Source organism: Lepisma saccharinum, chromosome 27, assembly GCF_977018435.1.
Source record: "Lepisma saccharinum chromosome 27, izLepSacc3.1, whole genome shotgun sequence".
NCBI lineage: Eukaryota > Metazoa > Arthropoda > Insecta > Zygentoma > Lepismatidae > Lepisma > Lepisma saccharinum.
The window spans coordinates 35,439,015-35,466,241 of record NC_139255.1 but is presented as its reverse complement, the minus strand read 5'-3'; the positions used below and the strand labels follow the sequence as shown (position 1 = coordinate 35,466,241).

The 27,227-nt window shown below is 37.4% G+C and overlaps 1 protein-coding gene across 4 annotated transcripts; it reads right to left on the bottom strand.

Annotated features, from left to right (window-relative positions):
* Window positions 1-291: 291 nt before the first annotated feature.
* On the bottom strand, window positions 292-24,677 carry LOC145980061 (uncharacterized protein C18orf63-like). Of its 4 annotated transcripts, none has more exons than XM_083113051.1 (9): window positions 24,583-24,677; window positions 22,898-23,064; window positions 21,500-21,635; window positions 15,267-15,441; window positions 12,613-12,778; window positions 8,423-8,519; window positions 6,259-6,522; window positions 1,891-2,499; window positions 292-1,015 (listed from the first exon to the last, which is right to left on the bottom strand). In XM_083113051.1, exons 2-9 carry the CDS (start codon window positions 23,047-23,049, stop codon window positions 812-814), a joined length of 1,803 nt encoding a protein of 600 aa, XP_082969177.1. In that variant the 5' UTR covers window positions 23,050-23,064; window positions 24,583-24,677; the 3' UTR covers window positions 292-811. The 4 variants fall into 4 exon arrangements, with proteins under 4 accessions (XP_082969177.1, XP_082969178.1, XP_082969175.1 ...); XM_083113052.1 differs by having other exon boundaries at window positions 24,613-24,671; XM_083113049.1 differs by having other exon boundaries at window positions 22,898-23,067; window positions 24,487-24,666.
* Window positions 24,678-27,227: the final 2,550 nt, after the last annotated feature.

Genomic DNA, 27,227 nt, shown 5'->3' with positions numbered 1-27,227 from the left:
CCAAGTTCATGTTTACTGTGCAATTTTTCTGTAGACGTAACTGAAGTTTATGCAACCAGAGGTAGGCTTGGCTGATTGACATCCCCAGTTGAACTGGAATTTTTCAACAACTTATTAGAAAAAAATCAATAAGTGTAGTTTTCTTTCCCCTCTAGATGTATAATATTCATCACTAAAATGTGGCTTTGTTTGGATTAACTACATAGAAATAACTTGTCTGTTAACTTTATTTATATCAATTACAAGTTACTTTGACACTTGTTGCATATATAAATTACTAACTTCCTCTTAAGCAAGAACACTTCTAAAACTACTTAAGGTAACATTTTTCACTTTTTATATCAGACTCATTTACAAGGTACATGGAGTAATTAAACGTGAGACATAACACAGTTATACAACTCAAATTTCTGCTGTCAAGACTTGGGCTTACATTTTATTTCTCCATTTGATCAGATTTTGGCATGGAACAAATATGACAATGTGGATTCTTTATCCTTTCAAATTACATCCTACGAACAAGTGACTTAATTTATTTCACTTTATTTTGGAAACTTAAGTCACCAGTTTGAGCAACTGTGTATTATGTTTTCTTCATTTGTAAATGATTATCAGAAGATATTACAATGCAGGGAAACAATTTTTGCATTATACAAATACATATTCATTTACACATTCTTTGTATATTATTCCATGCTTCAGTGTCTTACAACGTAACTTTATATTACATATATAGAATATTAAAAGAAAAGGGAACAAAACAAACAAAACTGACAGTTCTTGTATATTATAATGCACCTTGAATGATAGATTATGTAATATTTAAAAACTTTTCCACTTTTTCTACCAAATCTGGCTTCTTTTCCTTCACCTTGCAAGAGACTCCTCTCTCCCTCAACCAAGCGACGAGAGTGGCTGTGTTTGTCTTCACCAACAGTTTCTTTCTAGCAAGGTCCTCAACATCCATCTCATGTTGCACTTGCGGTCGGTTTCGAGGCTTCTTCAACATTCGTTCCTGCAAAACAAGCTGTGTTTATAAATACTATGAAACCCTGATTTTATGTATCTGGATTGTATATTTTTTCCCCATATTCAAAGTTGCAATGCAACAAAACATTGGAATTTTAAGATTTTAAATTCCTATCCCCTGTGGTGGAATGGTTATCGTATCATGCTACAAAACCAGGCATCCTAGTTTTAATTCTGAGTAAGGTATTAAAGTTTCGTTGTATTTTATCCTTATCTATTTCGCTGACCTCTGAGGCAGATTGATTAGCACAACATGCTACAACACCAAGAGTCCTGGGTTCATATCCAAGCCTGGGCATGTGTTCTTTGTGAGTCCCTTCGTCAATTTCATCATATCACCACTCACTCTCATTTTTGCAATTAGTCAAAAGTGTCAGAAAAGCAATGTAAATCAACATACTTCAACCAATCAATCACTATATCTATTTCAACAAGCATTAACACACAGTGTGAACAATTGAATAGGTATTCTTGATTCAATTTGACTAGCTGACAAGGTATTGACCAATTGCTACACCCGCCTTTCCTTGCCACCTAACATGGCTGATATTCAGACACAGAATGTGATCAAAATGAGAGAAAAACATTGCAGAAAAGCTTAGATTTTTACTGAAAAATAAATCAGAAAGCCTCTAAATCAGATCAAAAAGGGTGCACGTGCATAGCAGAGCATGCCAAGAGGCCAGGAATCCCAGGTTCGGATATCAACCTAGGCATGGGATGTTCTTTGTGAGTGTTCCTTCATTAATTTCATCATATCATCAATAATCATCATCATCGTGGTAATTAGTCTAAGGTGGCAGAAAAGGAACATCAGATAACTTAATTCAATCAATGAAACCATGAGACATCATGGCTTACCTGAGATGATGTCTTCGATCCCTCATTGCCACTTGTTTCTGTCACTTTCTTTCTTTTGGTCGATCCTTGCTGTGTCTTTCCTTTAACCTTACTTGCCTCCTGTGAGTTGTGGCATAATGTGTTGAACATAATTCCTGACAGAAAAGGCTTTGTTTTCTGATGTGAGCTGGTTTCACTGGAAGGAACTGGCTGTAATTCCGAAGATGTCTCGGTACTAGTTGCCACTGAAGGTGGTCGGTTTACAACCTTACGTTTGAAGATAGGTACGATGGTGGTTTTAGGTCGTCCTGCTTCACCACTTGGCTTGGCCAAAACTGGCGTCGAACGAGGGAAAAATCTTGGTGGAGTGTCGGCGTATGAAGGGTGTTGGAGGGATAAAGATGATGCTTTTGTCTGTTTTGGAACATCTGCCACTTCACTCGGATGCGTCACCTTCCATGCTTTGGAGGTAAAATCCCACTCCTTGTTGCTCTTTGTATTTTGAGGAAGTGAGGATGGCATCTGTGTGTGTGGTTCTAGACTGAATGAAGTGCAGGGCAGGAAGCTTGGCCGCACTGGTTTCAGATGCTGTGCCGCAGGTTCATAGCTGAGGTTTGGTCTTGTCAAACTCTGAAAGAAACAACAGTGCACCATGTTCGAACACATTATTATGAAAATGGCTCATAAGTTTTAAAAAAATGTCTCAAATAAGTGAACTACTGTGGTTAATTAAGTCACAATGCAACAATTTCTTGAATGTATAAAAGGGGGAGGGGGGAGAGTTGGTACTTGCAAGTGTTTCACTTCACAACTTACTGTAAATGTTTTTATATGGTTAATTAAATTGTTACTATTATAGTACTATGGTACTATTACCAGCATGGTATAAACCAGTGGCGTGCGGTGACATTTTTGGTTGGGGAAGCAGATCCCAAAAAATTAAGAAAACCAAGAATGCATTGCTTCTACATGGTACGTTATACTGAAATATGAACACACTACCTGATACTGTGTCCTTAACGACCCTGGTACTTCAAGACTGTCTTCAATCTCCGAATATTTGAAAGGGAAAGGTGAATGTCCTTGCGCAGTTGTTCATTTATTTGAACCTCATTTGGTCTGTTGTCAAACGTATTTAATGCCCCAGACGAACGCAGATGATTGGAACAGTTTTCACATATTGTAATCCACTTTGGCACCAAGTAGTTCCTTTCATAGAAAATAGTATTAAAGTTTTTGAAGCTTTCTGTTTCCACACAACCACTCAAACTTCTCGCAAAAAGAAATAAAACAAATAGAAGTTCACATGCCCAAGAAACTTTTAACTTTGGAAAGTGCTTGGATAAAACGTAACCATGGCCAGCGAGTGTTACCAACTCTATTTGGCAGGTGTGCGTATGGATGTGATGTCTTAATAGACCGAATGCTCTGAAACGTTCATATTCACATATAATACCGGGTGGTCCATTTATAATGATAGTATGGAATATCGCATGCAAAATGCATCCAATCGAAAAATTGCACAGAATAACAGTTTGATACAATTGAGTGGGTAAGTCAATGCCGCAAAAATTTCGTCGCCGCCACCCACCCCTTAGGGAGGGGGGGGGTAAATTTGAAATTTCAAATGGAACACCCCCATTCGTTTTACATATTTGGATTCCGTGATGAAAAATAATAATTTTTTTGTTTGAAAAATTTTGTAAAAAAATTGCAAACTTCGAACATTTATAAACATTTGGTAAATTCAGATTCATTTTGTTCCCTTTATGTAATAACGGTTTTGGTTTCCATTGAGAACATTGCATAAACGAATTTTATTCAAAAAATGTGTGCAAAGAATTCGGCAAAAGAAATTTGTTTGCAATTTATGTTTTTGTGTAACAATAAATAATATTAATTTGTTCCAAGTCTTTGGTTTCAAGGAACAATTTCATATGAACAACAAAATTAAGTATGTTATTACAAATTAGTTATCATTTGAGGTACACAAATAAATGTTTAAGGGAGCAAATGTTCAAAATGATGACCGTTCTCTTCAATGCATTTCAAAACACTGTGTCTGAAGCTCCACACTGTTCGTCCCAAAATTTCAGGAGTGATAGAGGCACAAGAATCAATAATTCGTTGCCTCATGTTTTCTGGCATTGTTGGAACTTCGTGGTAGCACTTTTCTTTAAGTAGTCCCCAAAGGCAGAAATCAGGCTACGTGAGATCGGGTGAACGAGCTGGCCAAGAAACGGGTCCTCCACGTCCTATCCATCGACCAGGAAACTTTGTGTCCACCATGGCTCGAGCCTGAATGAAGTAGTGAGTAGTGTTGTTCATATGAAATTGTTCCTTGAAACCAAAGACTTAGAACAAATTAATATTATTTATTGTTACACAAAAACATAAATTGGAAACAATTTTCTTTTGCCGAATTCTTTGCACACATTTTTTGAGTAAAATTAGTTTATGCAATGTTCTCAACGGAAACCAAAACCGTTATTACATAAAGGGAACAAAATTAATCTGAAACTACCAAATGTTTATAAATGTTCAAAGTTTGTAATTTTTTTACAAAATTTTTCAAACAAAAAATTCTTTTTCAACACGGAATCCAAATGTGTAAAACGAATGGGGGTGTTTCATTTGAAATTTCAAATTTACCCCCCCCCCCCCTAGGGGTGGGTGGTGGTGACGAAATATTTGCAGCATTGACTTACCCCCTCAATAGTATCAAACTTTTATTCTGTGCAATTTTTTGATTGGATGCATTCTGCATGCGATATTCCATACTATCATTATAAATGGACCACCCGGTATATCATACACATATCAGCAATCATAGTTTTGTGTTTCTCGTGTTCTTTAAAACTTGATGGTTTGTTTCAAAATATTAAAATTGTAACTTGCTAGGTTGATATGCTACAACGCTGGCGTGGACACTTAAGGCTCGGCTGGACCTTTGGCACCCGAATAGGTGATTTTTTTTAAAAAAAAATCCTCTCCATTTGAAAAACTGCTGTGATGTTCCAAAATATGAAAAATTACATCAGCTTAGAATTGCTTCTAGAGCATTGACGTGAATTTTTGTGTAGTTTGCTTTCACTGTTGTCTAGATATTATCAATAGTTTTGTGATTACATAAGTCTATTAAACTATTGATAATATCTAGACAACAGTGAAAGCAAACTACACGAAAATTCACGTCAGTGCTCTAGAAGCAATTCTAAGTTGATGTAATTTTTCATATTTTGGAACATCACAGCAGTTTTTCAAATGGAGAAGATTTTTTTAAAAAAAATTCGCCCATTCAGGTGCCAAAGGTCCAGCCGAGCCTTAATTGTGCAGTTCACAACACTGAGGACATCACTGAAGTTCACCGATGGCACCCAACTATCTTTCATCCCTTACCGATTGGAATACAAAGTTTCCTGCCACATAATACAGTCTCCCATTGGCTGATTCAAGGTCTCGGAATTCTTGCTGGCACTGACTACAAGCAGGCCATGGTGATGTGTAGAAGGGCAGATGTTTTGTCAACATGCCACGAGAGGGTGTGGATGGCACATAATACAGTCTCCCATTGGCTGATTCAAGGTCTCGGAATTCTTGCTGGCACTGACTACAAGCAGGCCATGGTGATGTGTAGAAGGGCAGATGTTTTGTCAACATGCCACGAGAGGGTGTGGATGGTCCCATATCGGAAAAGGACGAACATTGCAGACCTATGAACAACTAAAAGTTAGAGAAGTAATTTTGTAACCGTAATGCTGTGGGCCAGCACTGCTGGTCTTGCTGTACTGTAGTGCATGCACATGGTATAAGCCAGTATTCAAACTGGTAGTGATTGTTTAATGCAACTTGGCTTTTTAAGGCATCTTATTACAGGCGAACCTTGGAAAGACCTTTGGTGTGGGTAATAAAAATTGGAAAGAATGTTGTTTAATGGGGATGGGGGAATATGAAATATTGACCAATAACTGAGTACCTGGTAATCCTCAGTGTAAGTACATTGCACAGTGGTTCATGAACTTGTAGGTCTAATCCTGATTAGCATGAATGAACATAAAACGTGCACCTAAAATGAACTTCGACGTTGATTTTTGCACTGATGAACCCAACGTCGATAAAAAATTCATCTGATTTAGATATGGTTTTTCTTTAGAAACTATATGTGCATGAATTTATGTTATGTTCATAAGAATAATAAGTTGCAGACTAGTTCTAAAATTATCTACAAATTTACTGATGTATCGTTGCACAAGACAATCTAAGGAAGACAACAAAAATTGCCTACAAATAAGAAAGAAGTCCATACCAATCAGTGCACTGTCCGTAATGATGCAACTGTATGCACTGAAGTAAATATATTTCTGAAGTAAAATAATCTTTAAATTTTACCTCGTTGCTTTGGTAGAGTTTGGACAGAGCATATCCCCACTGTGAATTCACCCCAAACGGTTGTCCGCAGATATCCGGGAACTTTCTGTTGAGGTCGCTCAGGAACATTTTCAACACTGACACGTGGTCCACTCTTTGCAACAGCATCAGCTGATGGGGCTGGAGGCAGAAGTGTGGGTACGTGAAGAAGGTGTCCATGAAAGGCTGAAATCCGACTGTGTAATAGATTACATCTTCAGGACACTCTGCTAGCCTGTAGCCATACTACAAAGGAAGAGAGACACGTCATTTTATAGCAAAAAATTGAATGACATGTAACATGCATTAGGTGTGGATTAAGTGAGAATCTTTTTAATTAAATATGAAATATCTTGGGGGGGGGCCTTGGAAATATTTGGTGTAAAGCTCCATTCTAAATACCTAAATATACCTTTAAATATTCCCCAACCTCCTTCATCTGAAAAAAATTGAAATGATACACCGCTATAAAACTTAACCAACTAAATAATAATTTAACCGAAAACTATAAGATAATAGTTATCACACATGCAAAACTAATAACAAGAATGGCAAAAGTTGAGCAACTGTCTGTTCCTGAATCATAATTCTAATTATGCCGTTTACACACTATAAGCATGCGCTGCAACAAACAATGTATAAATGAATGAGATTAGATTTTTAAAAATGCAATTTTAAAACTATTTCTAAGAACATTGCTATTTTGTTTGTTTTGTTACACTTTTCTCTCACTACTGATGGAAAAGTGTAATAAAGCAAAGTACGTACATACTATATTTTTATTTTGATAGTCTAATACGTAAATATGAAAGCAGTTTAGTTTTGTGGTGCTTTACTGACTTGAAGCATTAATATAATATACTAAATTCACTTTCTGTGATTTGATATGTGGAAAAAACATCACTAGTATGTATTGCTGAACATTTAAACATTTACAAAATAACATTTTCAACAAAGTCTCTACAGTTTAAAAATAGCCTCTTTGTCTTCTGGTTAAAATGCCAAACTGCGTCGTTACATACTACAAACTACTAGATACAGTAGTGTTGGTGGCAGGTTTTATTCCCCCACACTTTGGGCTGGAATTCCTAAAAATAAGAATGTCAAATACAGGAAAAGATGTCAATATTCAGGGTGTATCCGTGACCTTGTATCAAACTGGCAGGGCGGATGGAGACTGACACAAGTACCAATATGAGACAAGGAATCCTGGTCTGGAAAAACATAATTAAAAAGTTATAAGCCAAAACTAGTTTGGGCTTCCAATGACAGTGGAATAAGACAATTGAAAGATGCCACTTGTAGATTTAATACAGTATATCATAACACTATGATGAAAATTTTACAGTAGTTGTTCAAAATGGCAGCCCCCAGCATCAATGCAAGCGTTGCAAGAAGTTGTGACATCTGCTCGAACATCCTGGAGTCGTTCCGATGATATCACAGGCAGAAAGGATTCTTGCCAGCAAGTCCTCTTCATTCTCTACCAGTGTCTCGTAGACAACACTTTTGACATGACCCCACAATAAAAAATCTAGTGAAGTCAGATCAGGGGAACGATTCCAGGGATGTTAGAGCAGATGCGACAGAGCTTCTTGCGACACCGTCGTGCCTGCATTGACGCTAGGGCTGCCATTTTGAACAGCTACCGTAATGTTTTCATTGTAGTATTACGATACACTGTAATAATGTCTGTACTAAATCTACAAGCCACATCTTTCAGTTGTCTAATTTCACTATCATAGGCAGCCCAAACTAGTTTTGGCTTATAACTTTTTAATGATGTTGTTACTTGGGTCAGACTCCATCCGCCCTGCCAGTTCAAATCAAGGTCATGGAAACATCCTGTATAGGACTGATGACAAAAAGTAAGGTATGATCCCCCACTTTAGTCATAACCCCTCCCTTAAAGAAAATTCCCCACATGCTAAACTTAATATATATATGTCTAAGTGAATATCAAAGTTTTGACATAGTGAAAGCAATGTAGTGCATGCATACAGTAGAAATCCTATTTTATGTTCCTATTTTTTTTTTTTTTTACATTTTACACATTGGAAGCTACTCAGACACAGACCTGTGAAAAACATATTGAGATTCATCTGTAATATAATTAACACTAAAGAAACTTATAATGTGAACTTACACTGTTCTTCCAATGTCTTTTCAGTTCCTTGTAGGAAGAGAATGGGCAGGTTTGGGGAATCTGTCTGCTAACTGAAATTATTTCTGCTTCCTTCATGCTATGAAAATATAGAAAGGTGTAAAAGGTCAAATACACATAAAAGGAAATCACTCACAGATTTCATTCATTACCAGTGCCTGCACCAGAATAAAATGAGTGAACAATTTTCACACATAATCATGACTTTAATGTCATTACAGAATATCTTTAACCTTCACTTTTAGATCCTTCTATCATTTAAACAAAAGCATAACAATGATCAACACTAATAATACAGTGTATTTCAAAACTTACGCAACCCTTACTATGTTTGCTTATAACATGAAAACCAGTGGTCGTAAGTGGCGAGCTACTTGTAGCGTCGTAACTGTAGCTAGCTACAAAATTTGTAGTGGTAGCTTTAGCAGCACTACATTTTTTAAATTGTAGTTGTAGCTGTAGCGAAGCTACAAAATTCCTGTAGTTGTAACGAAAATTTTGCTACAGAACGACAATATTGCTTACTTTTGCAAGAGACTCAAAAAGACAATGTCCAATACATGCAAATACAGGTAATCTAGATTATAAATATCTTTATATCGCCGGTTATAAATATCTGCGTTAATTTATTTCATTAGCATCTGAATAATTCTAATATCCAGATAACTAACTGGCATATATGAATATATTCTGGCTAATAGCCATTTCGTTTATCTGCATCACTATTTTGTGGAGAATCATGCCTCATTTGCTACACCACCAGGAAAAAATGCCCCGTTTGTGCCACCCCTGGAACAAATCCTGTGGATATCGATGGCATAACAGAGAGCAAAATATCGATAATTACTGTGTAAAACACAACTTACAGTGCAAAAACGAGCAATCGATTTTCTACTAATCTGACAAATACAATAGTGCCAGCAATGAATGGTTCAGTACGGTAACAGCATTGATCATTGTCGGTGTATAGGATCACACCGGCAAGAAATTATTGTTACAAGAACGATAATGTTTCTGGAATTACAATTATTTTCATCATAATGTTTGTTCGCAAATTTTAAAATTACAATATGTTTAGAACACTCGAGTTTGCACATTAGTTTCCTCAATATATTTTATCGTATTGTAAAAGAAAGTTGTCGACTTTCCTGCAAAAATTACAATTTTCTTTTGTTAAAATACACAGTTTTCAAATTTATGTATTTTTCCTACGTTTGCATCCCTTTTCTGTAACTTTTTTCTAATCATGGCAATGAGGATGCATTGTTTATTGATTAATGATGATCAGAGTGGGGAATGGAGGAGCAGGAGGATCCCATCCTCCCAATTAGGCATCTTTCCTAGTATTTGATTTGAGACCACTTTATGCACAGATGATCAGCTGATCAAGACTGATGCGAACCACCATCTGTCCTCCGGCAGTTTTGAACCTGGGCCCTTTGAATACAAGGTGACAATTACAATTTTCACTGTCTCTTCGGGGAAGAATTTCCAACATAAAAACTTACGTAAAGCATTGCTCCACCTGTTTCTCATTTATAACATTAGAAGCATCCCCCAGCTATCCTCAAGGTTCGAGCAAATATCTGCCATCCCTCAAATAACATTCTGTTTAAGTTAAGAAGATTACATTGATAAATATCACATATATATCTTATTTCCATTTTGCGCAACACGTTATAGTTTATTTCGATACATGTGATATTCTTCCAATTAATTTTAAAAAGAAGTTTGTCACAAATATTTTTGATATGACAATAAGAACAACATGGATATGTCTAAGACCTAGTTTTTTGAATTGATATGCCACTTACAAAGGTACTTTATACTCAATCACTTTAGTAAAAATACACTGGCTGACAAAAAAAGTGAAGCACCCAGAAGGAGTGGTCGAAGATTACCCCATTTCGGTATACCTGCATACCATTGATGTGTGAGTAAATGATTAGATGTACAAGGATCTGTAATGAGTAGAACGCCCACCAGAGGGCATTTGTGACGTCACCTCCTGTTGCTGATAAGGTGGGACCAGTCACCTGCTGTGAGTCAGACAGTGCAGCATGAAGTTCAGAGAGGAAAACGAAGCACCGGCGATGCCTCGCAGACGCGTTAGACAGCCGATCCAGCAATTGACAGCATTTGACAGAGGCCGCATTGTGGGACTGCATGAGGCGGGTTGGTCATATCGGGCAATTGCCAGGCATGTGGGCCATTCAGATGTCACAGTGGCCCGATGTTGGAATCAATGGGTACATGAGGGCACCCATGCACGTCGTGCAGATTCAGGTCGACCAAAAAACACCACCCCAAGGGAGGACCGTCGTATGGTGCTCCAAGCATTGCGGGATCCCACAACTTCGGCACCCGTCATCCGAGAACATGTACTGGACACTCTACAACATCCTGTGAGTTCCCGCGCAGTGTCTCGACGACTCGCATCCGCTGGATTCGGGTCCTACCGCCCCATGCGCCGGTTGCCGTTGACACCACAACACCGACACCTGCGGTTGGTGTGGTGCCGTGCTCGGGAGGCATGGACAGAGGACGAATGGCGTCGCATCATGTTCAGTGATGAGTCCCGCTTCTCCATGACCTCCGATGACCATCGTGTGCGGGTGTGGCGGCATCGAGGGCAGAGGGTACATCCTGCCTACATTGTGGAGAGACACACAGGTGTGACCCCTGGCATCATGGTGTGAGGAGCCATTGGATATGCGTTCAGGTCACCTCTAATATTGCTTCGGCAGACTTTGACGGCACAGCGATACGTCACAGACATTCTGCGTCCACACGTCCTACCCCTTATGGCACAGCACCCTGGGACAGTGTTCCAACAAGATAATGCACGCCCACACACAGCCCATGTGTCTATGGACTGCCTAGAGCATGTTGAGGTCCTCCCGTGGCCAGCACGATCCCCGGACCTCTCCATCATTGAACATGTGTGGGATGACATTGGACGGGGACTCCGTCCTAGTGCCAACCTGCGGGATCTGGAGGGACAGCTGCAACACCTGTGGACGAACGTGCCTCAGGAGAGGATCCAAAGGCTGTTTGACACTATTCCGAACCGCATAAGGGCATGCATTGAGGCCAGAGGGGGTGCGACACCCTACTGACCTGGCGCCACCATTCCACCTGTAACTGCCAACGGGCTTGACTCTTGCATCCTATATTGTAATCAGTTCAATAAAGGTACATGGACTTTCAGCATATGTAGTTTCATTCACGTCCAACCACTCCTTCTGGGTGCTTAACTTTTTTTGTCAGGCAGTGTATGTAACTAAAGTAATACTGCTATAAAAATCATAGCATGAAGGGAATCATGGTAATAACAGTATCTGTTTTTCAGTATGTACAACTATCATGCTAGGGCTTCTTTTGAAAAGCCATATGGTTGTTTCAAGTTTTAAATACAGAAGTAGCGCAAAAGTAGCGAGTAGCGAACAGGAATAGCGTAAAAAAATAATTTAAAAAAATAGATAACAATGCCATTATTGATTAAACCAATTTTATTGTTTGAACATTTTAATACAATTGACAAAAATGAGAAAAGAATACCATGTTGAAATATCAAACTGAAAAGTTTGAGTGTGTGTGTGTGTGTGTAGGGGGGGGGGGACAATTCACCCAGGCAATGTTTCTATGTCTCTGAGATCGGAACTAACAAAGTTACACAATTGATTCCAGGTCCCGATAGTCTGAGAAGGGTGGCTTCAGGCATAAAACAAAATGTAATTTTTACCCATACATATGTCCATATAAGTTAATGTAACTAAGTTTTCTTTTTGCCCTAACAAGCTAATACAGAACATGCAATAAAATCTTTGAGAAATATAATCCCTAAGTACATGTATAGAACTTATATATGTACTTGAGTCTATGATGGGGTAGTGGAATTACCTCTCACCCTTGGAAACCTTCCTAGAACTAAACTAAAATGGTGGCCTGAGACAATTTCTTCCATCAATATGCTTAGTATTACATTGTATTGTTTCCATCCCATTTCCTACTAACACTTCATGGTACATTTTTGTTACAGTTATGTATTTATCTCCTATATTCTTTCTTTAATAAATTATACACAAGCTGCCAGTAAATGAAGAGAAAGGAGAGGTATTTTGGATATCCAGGAAGAAAGAACTATGAAACACCATAAACTACTTACATACCTTGGAAGTACACAGGTTCGGTAGTTATCCAGGAAGAGTTGAGGGATGGTGCTGTGAGGTTGGGAAAGGAACTGCTGGATAAACTTGGGTTCTGAAACAATATCTTCCAGCTTCATCTTTGATAGATGAATGCTTATAGGCCACACAACCACACTTACCTCACCTTCTGCAAGTACAATTGGTTACAGAGTTATTACTGGACATGGAAACACAAAGGAAAAGAAAGAACTCTTAATATTCATGTTATCTTGTTTAACCAAGCAGTTTTCGGCCGCAGAAAAAATATTTTATTAAAATGGGAAGTCATGAACATGTACAAATGAATTACGTGGGTTGCTCAGAAAGTTATGCCCGGCAATTTTTTCTCATACCAGAATGAAGATAGCAGTGTAAGACTCGAAGGGAAGAAACATTGGACTTTAATGCCTACATGTGTGTAAGTACATGGTCGTCCGACAGATAGATAGCGCTGCAGTAGTGGTCTGTGAAAATGGTGTCTGTGAGTGACATATGTTACAACCAATGAACTGAAATTGATATAAATATATTAATAACTTACGTTTTGCTTTTTGAAATTGAAAAGGAAAAGGAAAGTGTGGAAAATATTCACAAATGATTGTGCACTGTGCGTGGAAATTGTATGGTCGATAGGACCACTGTTGGATGCTGCGTGCAGAGAGTTAAGGCTTCAGGAAATGAAGAAATGGAGCTGCATGATCGACCACGGTCTGGGCATCCTGCCACAGTCACACTAGCCCAGACATGTTGCAGCACACCAGTAACATTATTCGTGCAGATCGGCGCATCACAAGTCTGCAATTGGCCGTAGAACTTTCCGTCAGTAATGGTAGTGCAATGGCAATTATTGACCTTTTGGAGTCTTCGAAGGTATGTGCAAGGTGTTTTCCTTGAAGTCTCACAACCCAGCACAAGCCTCCAAACCCAGGAGATGGCAACATCAGATTTTTATATGCTCTGTGTGTGCCACTGATAGATGCCCTCCGTGGGACAACGTTTGGACATGAATCGTGCAGTGGGAACGTAGCTACGTGAACAGGACACGAGATGATCCAGGGAAGGAATTCATACGCTTGTTTCGTGCTGGCGTAATGCCGTAGACACTGATGGAGATTATGTAGAAAAATAACTTATGTAAAGGAAACATTCAGTTATACTGTGAATGATTTTCATACATTTTGAATAAATGGTTTCCGAGAAAAAAATTGTGGGGGCATTATTTTCTGAGCAACTCACATAAATAAACCAGCTTGAAAGAACTTAAATTTTAGAAAAAGCAATGTACTGTATGGATGTGTTGGCAATATTCTATATGCTGAAACAGTGTGCTCGGATCCAAAAAAGTTGAGAACTTCAGGTTTAACCCCTCAGGCCGGTTCAACGTACACGTATACGTCCCGTGTAGTAGTGACGAAATGATGCATATTCTGCCATCTGTTGTTTTCCCACATGAACGAAAATGCATGTAACTCAAGAGTAGACTTCAATGGGCTGCCATATTTTGGTTTTCCTTACAATTACATGAAATTATGTGAGATTGCATCACTTTATTATGTAAAAAAAAAGGCTGAGAGCACGAGCGGGTAAAGGGCATCGAAGAAAGTGACTGAAGGTTCAATTTATTCATTTCTATCTACAAGTGAAAGTGAAGTAAACTATGCAGAACAGGAAGTAGATAGTGTCAGTGATAGTGAAAGCGAATTAGATGGCTTTACATCCTCACCTGTTGCGTCATCGAATGTAACCTAGAACTAGAAAGAAGTTCACGACTCTTTCAAAGCAAATAAACTTGCGTTTTGTGGATTGTGCAGTCCCCAAAAGGCAGTCAATAATGTCCTTGATGCTTTTTTGTTATTATTTGACAAAGAAGTTGTAGAACTCATTGCCAGAGAAACTAACTTATATGCCGACACTTATATTCAACCATGCACATTGAAACCACATTCATGAATTAGCAAATGCCAACCAGTTACCATGGAAGAAATATATCTTGTTCTGGGAATATTTATGCTTATGGGTATAGTTCAAAAGTATTTATTGGTGTTCAGATTGTGAAGTCGGACTGTGTTTCGAAGCATGTTTTAAACTGTACCACACAACATTGGACTTCTAAACTAACAAGAACACAAGACAGAAGGAGTACTTTGTAAGCGCAACATGTAAGTTTTTATTTTTATTATTATTTTTGTTATTATAGCATAAATGTCATTATATATACATTTTTGTGTAGTGTGAAGTTTGGTTTACAAGTCCTGAAAATTTCATTGTAATTGAGCAAATGGTTTTTAAGATATGTTCAATTTTGTGACATTATGAGAAAATTCCTGTTTTGGTGATTTAAAATTACCGCCCCTCGCAGCGGCTGATGGGTATTTAACTCCCGGCTTGAAGGGTTAACTGATATTACTTTAAACTGATGATAATACTCTTATGATTTTCTGTCAATATAGCAAAACTTAATTTTGTTTCAAAGAATGTTATAATTTAACTATTACATTGCAACTATGCACTATGAATCATAAAATAGTCACATAGTAATGAGTTGCAAGAAATAGCAATCCGATGACACAAAACCAAATGAAAAATATACAAGTACATTCCCAGTAGCTTCAAAGTAGCTGCTAATAGATACTTGCCATTTACGACAACATCCAGTTTTACTGCATTTTGAGGCCCACTTGTGGTAAGGAAATCTCTCCCGTGAACAAGGTATTTGTCCACCTGGTTCCAATAAGGTGCCAATCTGGCAATCATCGTATACCTTATGCATGCTTCGTATATGCTGTTTGAAAGTGGCACTTGGGCACAAACCTAGTAAAAGAGGAGGCATGTAAATCTCATTAGGTACTTTATTCAGTATACTGTATTTATAGGCTTTAGACGTCCACAACATTATGGTAGTCTTTAGTGTTGCTTACGTAGCGTGATTTGCACTGTGTAGGTTTAAATATTAGCAACCAGCCAGAGGCCATTTCATTGTTACCATATAAAGAATGAGTTGTTAGTGTTACGCATTCACAATCGGAACAATGCCAATTCAAGTTCCAACATTTGTATGTTCTGACTTGCATTGTGAGAAATGGCTGTTCTTGTATTGTGTAATTATAAATATTCTCGAATATCTAATAGGGAGACCAAGGCAGCGTGATCCCCCTAAGCTTTGACCCTTCCTACAGAACACTGTATGGTGACGAATACATTGAAACTTAACACAGTTGATACCACAACAATTATTACATTGATATATGTTTGAAGTTATATCATTGTGAATTTAAGAAGTAATTTGGCCAAAAGTAAGGTAATGCAAAAGGAATACTTTGCCCCGGGTTCGGGGCAAAATGATCCCTTTTCAAAATGTTATTATCAAATACGATTTTAAGTATAGAATTAATTAATTTTATTAATAAAAAGTAAATGTATTAAAAGTAAGTAACTTACAAACACGTTGAAGAAAACAAGTGTCATTCAGAGAAGAAAATATGAAACAGGTTCATATGACAAAACTAAAAACAAAGAAAATTTTGTTTTAACAAAATACAAGTTTGTAATTTAAAAGTGTACTTATCCTAATTTTCAAGACAAAAGTCACAAGTATAAGCACTATCATCTTCCTCCACACCAGCACATTTTTCGTGTGTCCATTGTTTGCATCCTTTGCACTTTATCCATTCTTCCTTTTCAGGGATCACTTTACCCACACCAATAGCATTCATATTTTGCCCTCTCACAACAAGCTTCAACCAGCAGACTCAGTCAATAACGCAATTAACAATACACAATATTGTAAACTGCTTAATTTAGTTCAGACGTGCCAAAAAAAACTTTTTTTTTATCACAGCTTGTTGTTCACTACCCACGTTCTGCAACACTCATCAGCTACAAGACACTCACGATAGCTGCTCTGCAGTTGACATTTTTTCTGCTTGAAAGAAGCACCGTAAAGTGCATTTTCTTTGAGGGATTACTTTGCCCCAGGGGATCGCTATGCCCCGGTCTCCCCTACATTAGTTTTACACACATGAATTTTTTATGACCAATGATTTCACATACAAATCAAGTGCCCTTAAATGAAGCTTTGTCTCAATTCAACTGATAGTATATTTTCTATTTTGGTCTCTATATATTGAAGTAGAGAATGTTTCAAGCTCATTCCTATAAATTTGTATTTTTAACATTTTTTGCATATACTTGGGTCGTTTGGAAATAAATTGGATTGGCAACACTGCATTCTTGCAAATAACATCTGTCAAGCGAACTTTGTTTTGCTTTACGGTCAGACATAGTTCTACATTCCACCACAAGATGGGTCTGCTAGTGCCACTACCAGAGAAGTGCTGACTCATAACGTGAATGGGTGTGAGTGAATACGTGGACAAGCTACGAAATGGAAGGTGATTCTCGTGGTCAGAGGTGGACTACGTGGTTCCTGTTTAAAGAGGGTGTTTCAGCATCCAAAATTTATTGCCGACTTGTGGCCGTTTGTGGTGGGTCAGTGCCTTCATGGAGTAGTGTTTCAGTGGGTTCAAAATTTCAAAAGGGGAAACGTAAGTGTGGACAAAGGCATCAGCAGTGGTCGCCCACGGTCAACGTGTACCCCAGCAGCAATCCAAAGTGTTTCCAACTTGATTATGGGAGATCAACGTGTAACAACTGAAACGTGAAACTGGTTTTGGGCGAGCAACTCTGCATGAAATCATTCATGAGGAGCTGCAAGTGCTCAGTGGGTGCCTCGCGATCTGACGGATCAGCAGAAACAACAGTGAGTGGACATATGCAGCGAATTGTTGCGTCGTTACAACCAAGACAGAGAACGTTTTTTCGAAAGACTGGTGACTGGCGATGAATCTTGGTTCCTCTTCGAAACTCCAGAGCAAAAAAAGGCAATCCATGGAATGGAAACACACTGGAAGTCCATGCTCCAAAAAACCTTGACTGACTCTCACTCCCGAGAAGCAAATGGGTACAGTTTTCTGGGATGAAGATAGAATTTTGCTGGTAGACTGGCTTCACACTACCCAAACTAAACAGCAACTGTAGAAGCCGCATACGAGCTGCCAAACACAGAAGGCATTGGCAACAATAGGATTTACGGTGCTCCCACATCCTACGTATTCACCGGATTTAGCCCCCTCATATTATGCACTGTTCGACAAAATTAAGGACACATTGCGTGGTCGACACTTTCAATCTAATGAAAAACTCCAGACTGCTGTCCATGAGTGGTGCAACTCTACTCCAAGAGAGTGGTTCTCTGCAGCCATCAGGCAACTTCCCGATAAATAGGAGCAGTGCATTCAGTCAGGGGGAGATTACTGGTAATGTACATCTTTGTATTGCAGGTAAAATATAACAAATGTGGATTATATAATGCTTGTCCAATTCATTTCCGAACACCCTTAATATAATAAATACAGCATGTTATACCACTAAGTAACTATTAATATTAAAATTATTATGCAATACTGAATCTATGGATCAATCAAATTTTTGTTAATTTCTTTTTTTCTCTGTTGATATCCTGATATAAAATGGATTTTATCTGTATTCAGGATTTTTAAGGTTAGCCAGGGTGATATTGATCAGATCAGTGATATTCTTCATGCCAATGCAAATTATTCATGTACAAAGCCACATCTTTTCAAACAAGTTAACATCTGAACCATTTTGGACAGCTTGTATCAAGTACTAATGTAACATTTGATTCTGAATATTTTGTTTGTAGTTTTTATAGCAGAAATGCCCATCCCCTAATTTTGAAAAATAAGAGAAAATGGAAATTACGCAAAAATTTTTAGCCATAATTTTCTGGAAATTTTGAAAATTGAGCACCTGGACCCCTAATTGTTACATATTGTTAAAGTGTTATTTTGTTCTCATTATGACACGTGAAAATTAAATATATTGGAAAATAGTGGTGATTCATTAGTTACAGCTGACTTTATAAGATCTATCATAATACTCAGAAGGAACAAAGGAGTTTTTCAAACTCCGCTTGTGAATAATAGTAACAATGCACATATTGTTTTGTAATTCGAGTATGTCATACCTTCATATGTGTACTAATGAACAAGAGAGACAGACCTGAAATACAGTGGACTCTTTTTAAATCGAACAGAAGTTTGTTCACCTTGAAATTCCTGTTGAAACCAATATTAAAACTTCATTATGTAATTCGAATTTTATATCCTTTTATTTGGATACTTCGAAGAAAGCTGTTTTCTGTTTGCTTGTACTCCCTCTGTTCCATAATTATTGTCTGGTACAATTTTGTTTGTTGTCCCATAATAATTGTCCGATAGGCAAATTGTGACATTGGTGTATACAGAAGAAGAAAATTAAACACGGGAATGAGTCATACAACGTTATTACTCAAGGATCAGTACAAATTGGCCAATCAAGTATCCAAAAGAACATAAATAAAAAGTCACCATTTTGGCATACCGGACTATAATTATGGGACAGAGGGAGTATATATCTTCCACCCTCTCCTCAATAACATGGGATTGCCCACCTCTTGTCCTTGAACCCCCCCAGCCCATTGATCTCCTATCCACATTTGCTATTGTCTGTCAAAAAATTCTGAAAAATAGACTTCAGAAATTCACCCAGCACAACATGGCTTTCTTCCAAATTCTTCATGCCTTACCAATCTGTCTTGTATGCAATACTAAGCCATAAACGTCATTACTAATCGTAATCAGTTGTATGTTGTGTACCTTGATCTGTCCAAAACTTTTGATTCAGTGGATCACCATTATTTACTGCTTCCTTTAGCTAACAGATTTAACATCACTGGAAACACGTTTAAAATAGTGAAAGACTAAGAAACAGACAACAACGCCTTATACTTCCTGGAACTCATTCTAACTGGCTTCCTGTTATATCTGGTGTGCTGCGAGGAAGCATTCTTGGTCCTCTATATTTGTATTATATCTGGATGATCTCGGGAACCTCTTTAATTTCCCCATCTCAGACAGGCAACTTCTCCAAAATAAGAAACAGATTCTCAGAATGGTGTAAGCGATGGAAACTGTCCATAAACCCTTCTAAATGCTTTTACATAACAATTTCATTGAAACAGAACATTCTTAAAGGTAATTAATAGGGCTCGGAAGTTGAAGACCTATAGAAAGACCTTATATTGTCAAAAAAAGGACATATAAATTTGATCCAAATTAATTATTAACTTCAGTTTTAATTACATATTTAATGAATATGGGCGGCACCTCCTTATCTGACTTAAGATCTTTGTAGGTGCATGCTGTCTGGTCGTATACACCGTGCTGAAAGCTTCAAAACAAGAGAAAGTTGCCACCTTCCAGACAAGTTACGGTTAAAGGACCTTGTACTGTACCTGCTTCAGTCGTCCAAAAATGTTTTTCCTCTTGTTTCAGGGATGGTTCAAATATATATATATATTTTTTTTCTTTACTACAGAAAGGATGTTTGAGAGGTGATGAACTGATGATGATTCGAATTGAGAGTGGGCAGTGAAAACTTAGTTGAAAGAAGGTGAAGTTACAAAAAAAAAAAAGCCGTTAAGGCCTAAAAAAAAGGCTAAAAAAGGGCATAAAACCCACCTTTTTCTGGTCTACAATGACCCAAAATGAACATATATTATGTTGGGCCTCGTCTTTGGACACTAGGGAAAAAAAGGATTTTTCCTCAACTTCCGAGCCTTAGTAATTATACAATCACCAACCTCCCTCTAACAAAAGAAGCACAACACTGAGATCTAGGTATCCTCATAGATTCAAAACTCACTTTCGAAAATCACATCTCAACAATCACAAAAAAGGCATTGCCTACTGTACAGATTAACCGAAGTCAATAACCCGAAAGCACTTTCCATTTACTTCAAAACATTTGTGTCCCCCATTCTAGAATATTGTTCACCTATGTGGAACATGGCTGCCCTTTCTCATACATCCAAGATCGAGAGTGTTCTCAGCTTTTTCCTCTCCATCATTCGATATAGAGTGCTGGCCCTGAGACACCTGTCTAAGAGAGATCTGCTTGTAAATCCACACATTAATACTCGAGAAACTCTTAGATACATTGAAGATCTGAAATTACTACATAGGATCATTAATGGAAAGTTAAGATGTTTCATCCCATTCCACGAACTCTCCCTCAGAGTGCCTTGACATAAAACATGGAGCAAGGAAACTTGCTAAAATGTCTTCTGTTGTACTGGAAATTTCAATAATTAAATAAATGATGTATGAAAGTCTTGTCTGCCCTCAGTTGTGATTAGTCAGGATACATTTTTCGCAATGCCCTGTTAAATCTCAAGCAAATGGTAGTGATAACTTATTTCACGCAATAAATGAAATTGAAGATTTTGTTAACTTGTAAAAATAAACAAACTAAAAGCAAACAAAAATCGCGAACTTCTTTAAGTGAGAACAGCTAGTTAATGTTACACGTGTATTTAATTTTGTGTGTTAATACAGTGTACTTAAAACGTGGTTTTCCATTTACTGGTAGCATAATTACTATTCTAAGGGGAATTGCTTTTAGCTCACTGTAGTATCACCTACAAAATTGGCATTTTTTTGCAGTAAGGTCCACTATGTATTAATTATTTTTGTTTTTAAGAGGTATACAACTGGTGGGAATCTGACCGTCCACTAAAGGTTAAAAGCGGTGCCTTCTTTTTGTTTGTAAATTTTGAATTACTTCATTTTCTTTACCGTGTTAGACTTAATCCATTTAGACATTCTCCAGAGGGTGGTGCACCAGTCAGTTACCAGCTTGCCCAACCCTTCTGATGACTGTGGTAAGGCAGATCACAGCCAAGAATTTTCATACTTTCCTTTTCAAATTGGAGTTCACATTGCAGCCACAATCTTACTGAACAACCAACCTTCATTCCTTGTTTCTTCAACTCCAGCTGAACACGGTCATGTGAATGTTGATCCCTGCTCATCAATACATTAATTTTTGATGGAACTCCGAGAATTGGTGCAGCCAGGATGTCATTATTGGAGAATATCAGGCACCTGCAAGTAATTTGTGTCCAAATTATATTCGTAACAGAAACTGTTATTCAGTCTTTCAATATTTATTCTCCCAGTGTTACTACTAAACAAAGATTACCACAAATCTTTGAATTCGAGAATGTGCAGGGGTGAGGTGGCAAACATCTGAACTTTACAAAGAGGTTTTCTTGGGATATCAGCCAGGTGGTTTCTGGATAGGCTTCCAAGCTTTGATTCAATCCCTGAAGATGAGAGTGGCATTAGCTCTTGAAAGCTTGGAAGCCTATCCAGAAACCACCTGGCTGATATCCCGAGAAAATATATTTTATTACACACCGACAGGAAAGCTTGAAGAATTATTTCACCTGAACTTTGTCTTGCGGTTAACGTACTTGTTTCATCAATCACTAAAAGAATGTGTAAAAAAACAACCAGTGCCATCTCTTGGCGTTGAGTGGATCAAAAAAAACAATAGAGCAATGTCAAGCATTCAGCAGAGAGACACAGCTGTTACATAAGTTTGTTGTTCATGACGCTCTGTATTCTCATATGTAATTTACAGTTCATTTATGTTTCTATCAATAAATCCACGTATAATCTTACGCGAGTGTTTTATCATATCATAATATCAGCGGTAAGGATGCACAGCAGTGCGAAGCTGCAACAGTACTAATATATATATATATATATTTCAGTTTAGCTTGAGCACTGAATGCCAAAAATGCACTTCCTTTATCCAGGTACTCTGCAATATGAACTGGAGTTATCAATTATCAACAGTTGCTTAGATAATACAAATTCCAGTGCCTGTCAATTCATCAGCTGTTGAAAGTGGTACCTTTCTACTGGATGAGGCAGGTAGTGGAATTAATAAGTTTGGCATTTCAATTGATCTGCTTTTATCTATAATTACTAAATATTCAACACAAATACTGTACAAAACAAAAATAAAGAGTTTTATATCATCACCTGAATAACCTAACATAGACACATGTTCAGAAAGAAAACAACAGTCTATGAAGTTTCACAGTAAACAATCCTAACCTTTTTAAATGTCATGCATGTTGCAAGGTTTGCAGTATCATAGAGCAATATTATTAAATATATTTTAATAAAATCCTATTTCTTGTATAAAAATATTTATTCTTCTACCTGGTAATTTTGCATACAAATTTAATGTTGCAGTAAAAGCAGTTATATTCTCAAAATCATCTTAGGGGCCACTGTTCCTTTGGACTAATAAAATCATATTTTATAGAAAAAATATCTTACTAATTATTTACCTGCATTTAATTATTTGTTGGTGAAACAGAGAAGTTATCCTAGTCCCCATATCCTTTTGAGGAATATCCACTGTAAAGCAGCATAAACTGTCTGGTGTTGGAATTGAAGCAAATAATATAGTTGTCAATGGATTTCTTTTGACAGCTTCCATCTTTGCTTCCACAAACTTCTTGTACATAAAAAATTAACATGTTAATTTTAATGTATTGAAACCAAAATCCTATTGTCTAGTTAATTATCTACTCTACAGTTATAACAATATTATTTGCATTGATCTTACCTACAAAATGGTAATATATGGAATTCTTTACATAACCATGAGATTTGCTGCAAGATCAAAATTCCAACTTAAAGGAGTGTGATAATAGAATAATAGTCATCAAATATGAATGTATACAGTGTAACCCTGTGTTAGGATGCTATTTTTTTTTGTAATGTGCATAAGTGCGTGTCCCCCAAACCTTTAGCTATATTTAAGGTATGAAATACATTGTGAATTAAATACACATGAATGCTGAACGTTATTTCTTCTAAGGTCAGCTGTAATTTTCTGCTGCACTTTCTAAATGACATAATATTATAAAGTTAATGTCAGGCGGATGCTTGGGAACAGTTTCCCCCCACGTGCCAAAATACGTAAGAACTGAAGCAGTGTCATGTTAACTTTCAGTCACGTGGTCTTTTCCATGTTCACTTTCGTCACTAACACAAACCTATGTGTCCTCACTAATCCACTAACACATAACATCTGAATCTGCTGTGTGCTCCGTCTTTCTCGTTTTGATATTTTTCTTGTTATGTATTTAGTTCCCCAAGCATGAGATTGACATTAACTTTTTTAAATTACGTGACTTAGAAGTCCAACAGAACAACACAGCTGGGCTTAGAACAAAGAATGAATGTTCAGCTACACAAGAGCACCCATGCGCAGTATAGTTCACAGTGATGCAATCTCACAATGAATATTGATGGGTCATGGGTGACACCTGTACCCCATGCACCTAACACAGGGTTAAGGCAATAAAGAATGGAGGTAATTCTTACAACTTAAGGGGAAAAACTTCTAAATATAAGTTATTGCACATGTATTCCAAGGAAATAAATAAAATCGTTTCTTGACAGGCTGAGATTAAACATGGTTCCTATTCTTAGGTGTGTGTGCTGAAGTATATTTAAAATGCAACACAAAAAAGAGATAGTTTCACTTGAAATTATTGGATTCAGTATGCAAAGTCAAAGATATATTCTATTATTGTGCTCATAGTTAATAACAGAACAAATGAAATAGACTTGGAATTCACTCTATGATTAATTGCACATGGAAGTGTTGTCAAAATAAATTCTATATTACTGGTAAACATTAGCACTTCCCCTCTTTTATTATTACTAAATTCCAGTTGAAGCAGGGGCTGGCCTCTCCCATACAAATTTGTGAACGTGACCCCATTATCGGGAACAACTATGATTATAATCTGAAATTTGCACATCAAGGTTTACTGAGAATTTTCCTTGTGATTAATACAAATGAGGAAAGATGCCTCCTCTCTGATATGAAGTTAATATCCTTCTCTATAGTTCTTGTCAATACCATGTACAATTGTAGAAATCAGTTCTTCACCATGAACATTAGTAAACCTCAAAATTATATCCTCACGCTTTTCTCAATAGAAAAAATAACCATTACGTATTTTCTTTCAGTGGAATCTAGTAATACTTTTGTAGGTCCAGTAAAAGTTATGATATTATTTTGATGAAGAATGCAGTGGGACCTTGGGTTTGTAACCTGCCACCAGATGACATGAACATCGATTGTGAAATAATGTAGGTCTTCCAAGTAAATTCCCACTGTGGCGCTAGTGTATTAGTAAACTGCTTTCCTTATCTGTAAATTCGTTGGGGAGGGGGGGGGGAGTAATATGTCTATGGGATATATTTCTGCTAGGCGCAGTCTGCTTGTTTTTATGACATTTTTTTCCTCTAAACAGTACAGCTGTGCGTCTAAAGTTTATTTACAATGTTTTATCATGTTAAATATGATTTTGAGTAATGGAGCTGTTAACTGCCAAATTTTAATGTGATGGCGTCACCCTGCGACAGGTTAAGTTTGCAGCAATTATTCGCATATATAGACCCAAACGTGCACACAGAATATAGTTCAGCTGCAAAACTGCTGATTTTCTCACTGTATGTGACATGAACAGCTAGCCGGTTGAGGCAAGACTGTCTCGGAAGATGCTGAGCGTAGTTCTCGCGTGGATTAATAATATACCGGCAGTAGGGGCGATTGGGAGCCAATGATAATTTACAGGGCTTAGCATTAAAAGGCCATAGTGGGGGCAACTGCCCCTCTAATCGCCGCCACTGTATACCGGTATTAAAGCACAACGGCAGGATAACACTAATGGACTAAATACCGTACAAATGTAATGTACAAGGAATACTAAACGTAAACATGGTGCTATTTGTGTCGTTCGCAGCTGCCGTGGGAGGACAATAACATTTTTTAGGTTTTCCCTGATTATGAATATGTACGGCGGATTTAATAAATTGTGAAGATTACACGTGACGTAATAAAATGCTATTTACATTTTTACGTTTTATCAGAACTTCATGTTTTCATGGTCTAGTACTTAGTTTAAAATATAAATGGTTCTATGAATCTTCAAAATTCCAAAAATGACAATTTTATGTAAGGAAGACACAATGTAAGCTTCGTGACAAATTTTCGCCGGTCAAAAATTTTGTCGGATTAGAGGTGGCGGTGGACGACCGCGACAGCCCTCCCCCGAGATCCTTGAGGGGACGTACGTCGTGGGCGACTTCCGCCGACGACTTTTTTTTTTAAAAAAATAATATACTGATATCATAATTTGCATAGAATGCTTCATATATTGGTACATAATTTGCATATTTGGAATGAAATATAACACGCGTGGTGCCATTTTAAGAAACATACAAGAGCGGACTAATGGAAGAGCGCCCTACTCCTCGAAGATTTGATTTTGTGCTGAGGACGACAGACGATGGTCTTATTTTATTTCGCCAATAATTTACACTTTACACAGATGAAATGTAATATACCAGATGTTGTGGCATTTTACGACACACAAGCCAGAGATGAAGTTATGGAGGGACTGGGAACACTGCTACGGAAGGTAAACGACGAAGGCAAGAGTATTTAGGGTGCGACGATAGATAGAGGACTGGGAATGATGAGGGCAGGGGAAGACGAAAGGTAAGGGCTGGTGAAAGATAAGGAGCCGTCGAGAGATAAGGGCTGACAAAAGACAGGGACCGATGAAAAGTAGGAGGCGACGAATGATACGAGATGACGAAAAATAGAGGTAATTTCACATTAATAATGGAAAACACACTCAGACAAACTGTATTTGAAAGACAGAAAATACTTGATAAAATGCATTCCGTATATTAATTCTTTTTCTTTTATGCAACATGGAGCGACGTAAAATAAGAAAATCCATATGCAACATGCCAAGACTAAATTGTGTACGTATGTAAAGTTTCTTTAATACATATACATACATAAAACAGTGAATTCGTCCATCTCATAATAAACCAACATCATAAATGACATAAATTGTCTCTCAAATGTGCACGCTCCATTTCCAAAATAAATTAAGAGAAGTCTCACTTCTCTCTCTGGCTATTTACAATGCATTACAAAAAATAACTGTACATTGCAAGCGAAGCGAGCAAGAAAATTTTTAGATCCAATTTTTTTTTGCAGAAATCAATACAGATTTAATAGGGTGCAAATAATTTCACAAGGCGCCATGGCATTTTCTCTTTTACAACTTTTTTCTTTTGGATTGTTCGGCGCCCAGGATCGACCCCCCCAGCTACGGCTCTGAACTTAATAAGACGAAGAAAAGCAGGGTAATGCGAGCGAAGCGAGCAAGAAATTTATACGAAAAGTATTTTTATTTGCATAACATTTTAAATTGAGGGCGGTAATTCCCCCTGCCTACAGGTACCATTAGCCATTTTTTTTTCAAATATGGAATATATAATGATTAAATTACAAATATGTGCTCAGGCTCTCTCTCACTCTCGTTTCAGTAGTGTTTTATGTAAATATACTACTCTTGCCCTCTAACGGTCATAAATACGGATGTATTTATTTGGGCAAGAGAACGCCTGTTCATATTGTTGTTTGTTCGGTTTATTTTACTTCGCTATTCTGCCACACTTGGTTATCGCGAAAATGAGGATGAGTGATGATATGATGAAATTGATGAAGGGACCTCATATGAACAATCCATGCCAGGATTCGAGCCCTTGATGAGTGCGCATTCTTGTCCTATGTGT

Excerpts from the sequence above, each read along its gene's own strand:
- LOC145980061 (XM_083113049.1), bottom strand. Across the intron at positions 21,636-22,897 it reads CAACAAATAATTAAATGCAG|GTGCCTGATATTCTCCAATA; the intron begins GTAAATAATTAG and ends AATTACTTGCAG. Across the intron at positions 6,523-8,422 it reads AAAGACATTGGAAGAACAGT|TATGGCTACAGGCTAGCAGA; the intron begins GTAAGTTCACAT and ends CTTCCTTTGTAG.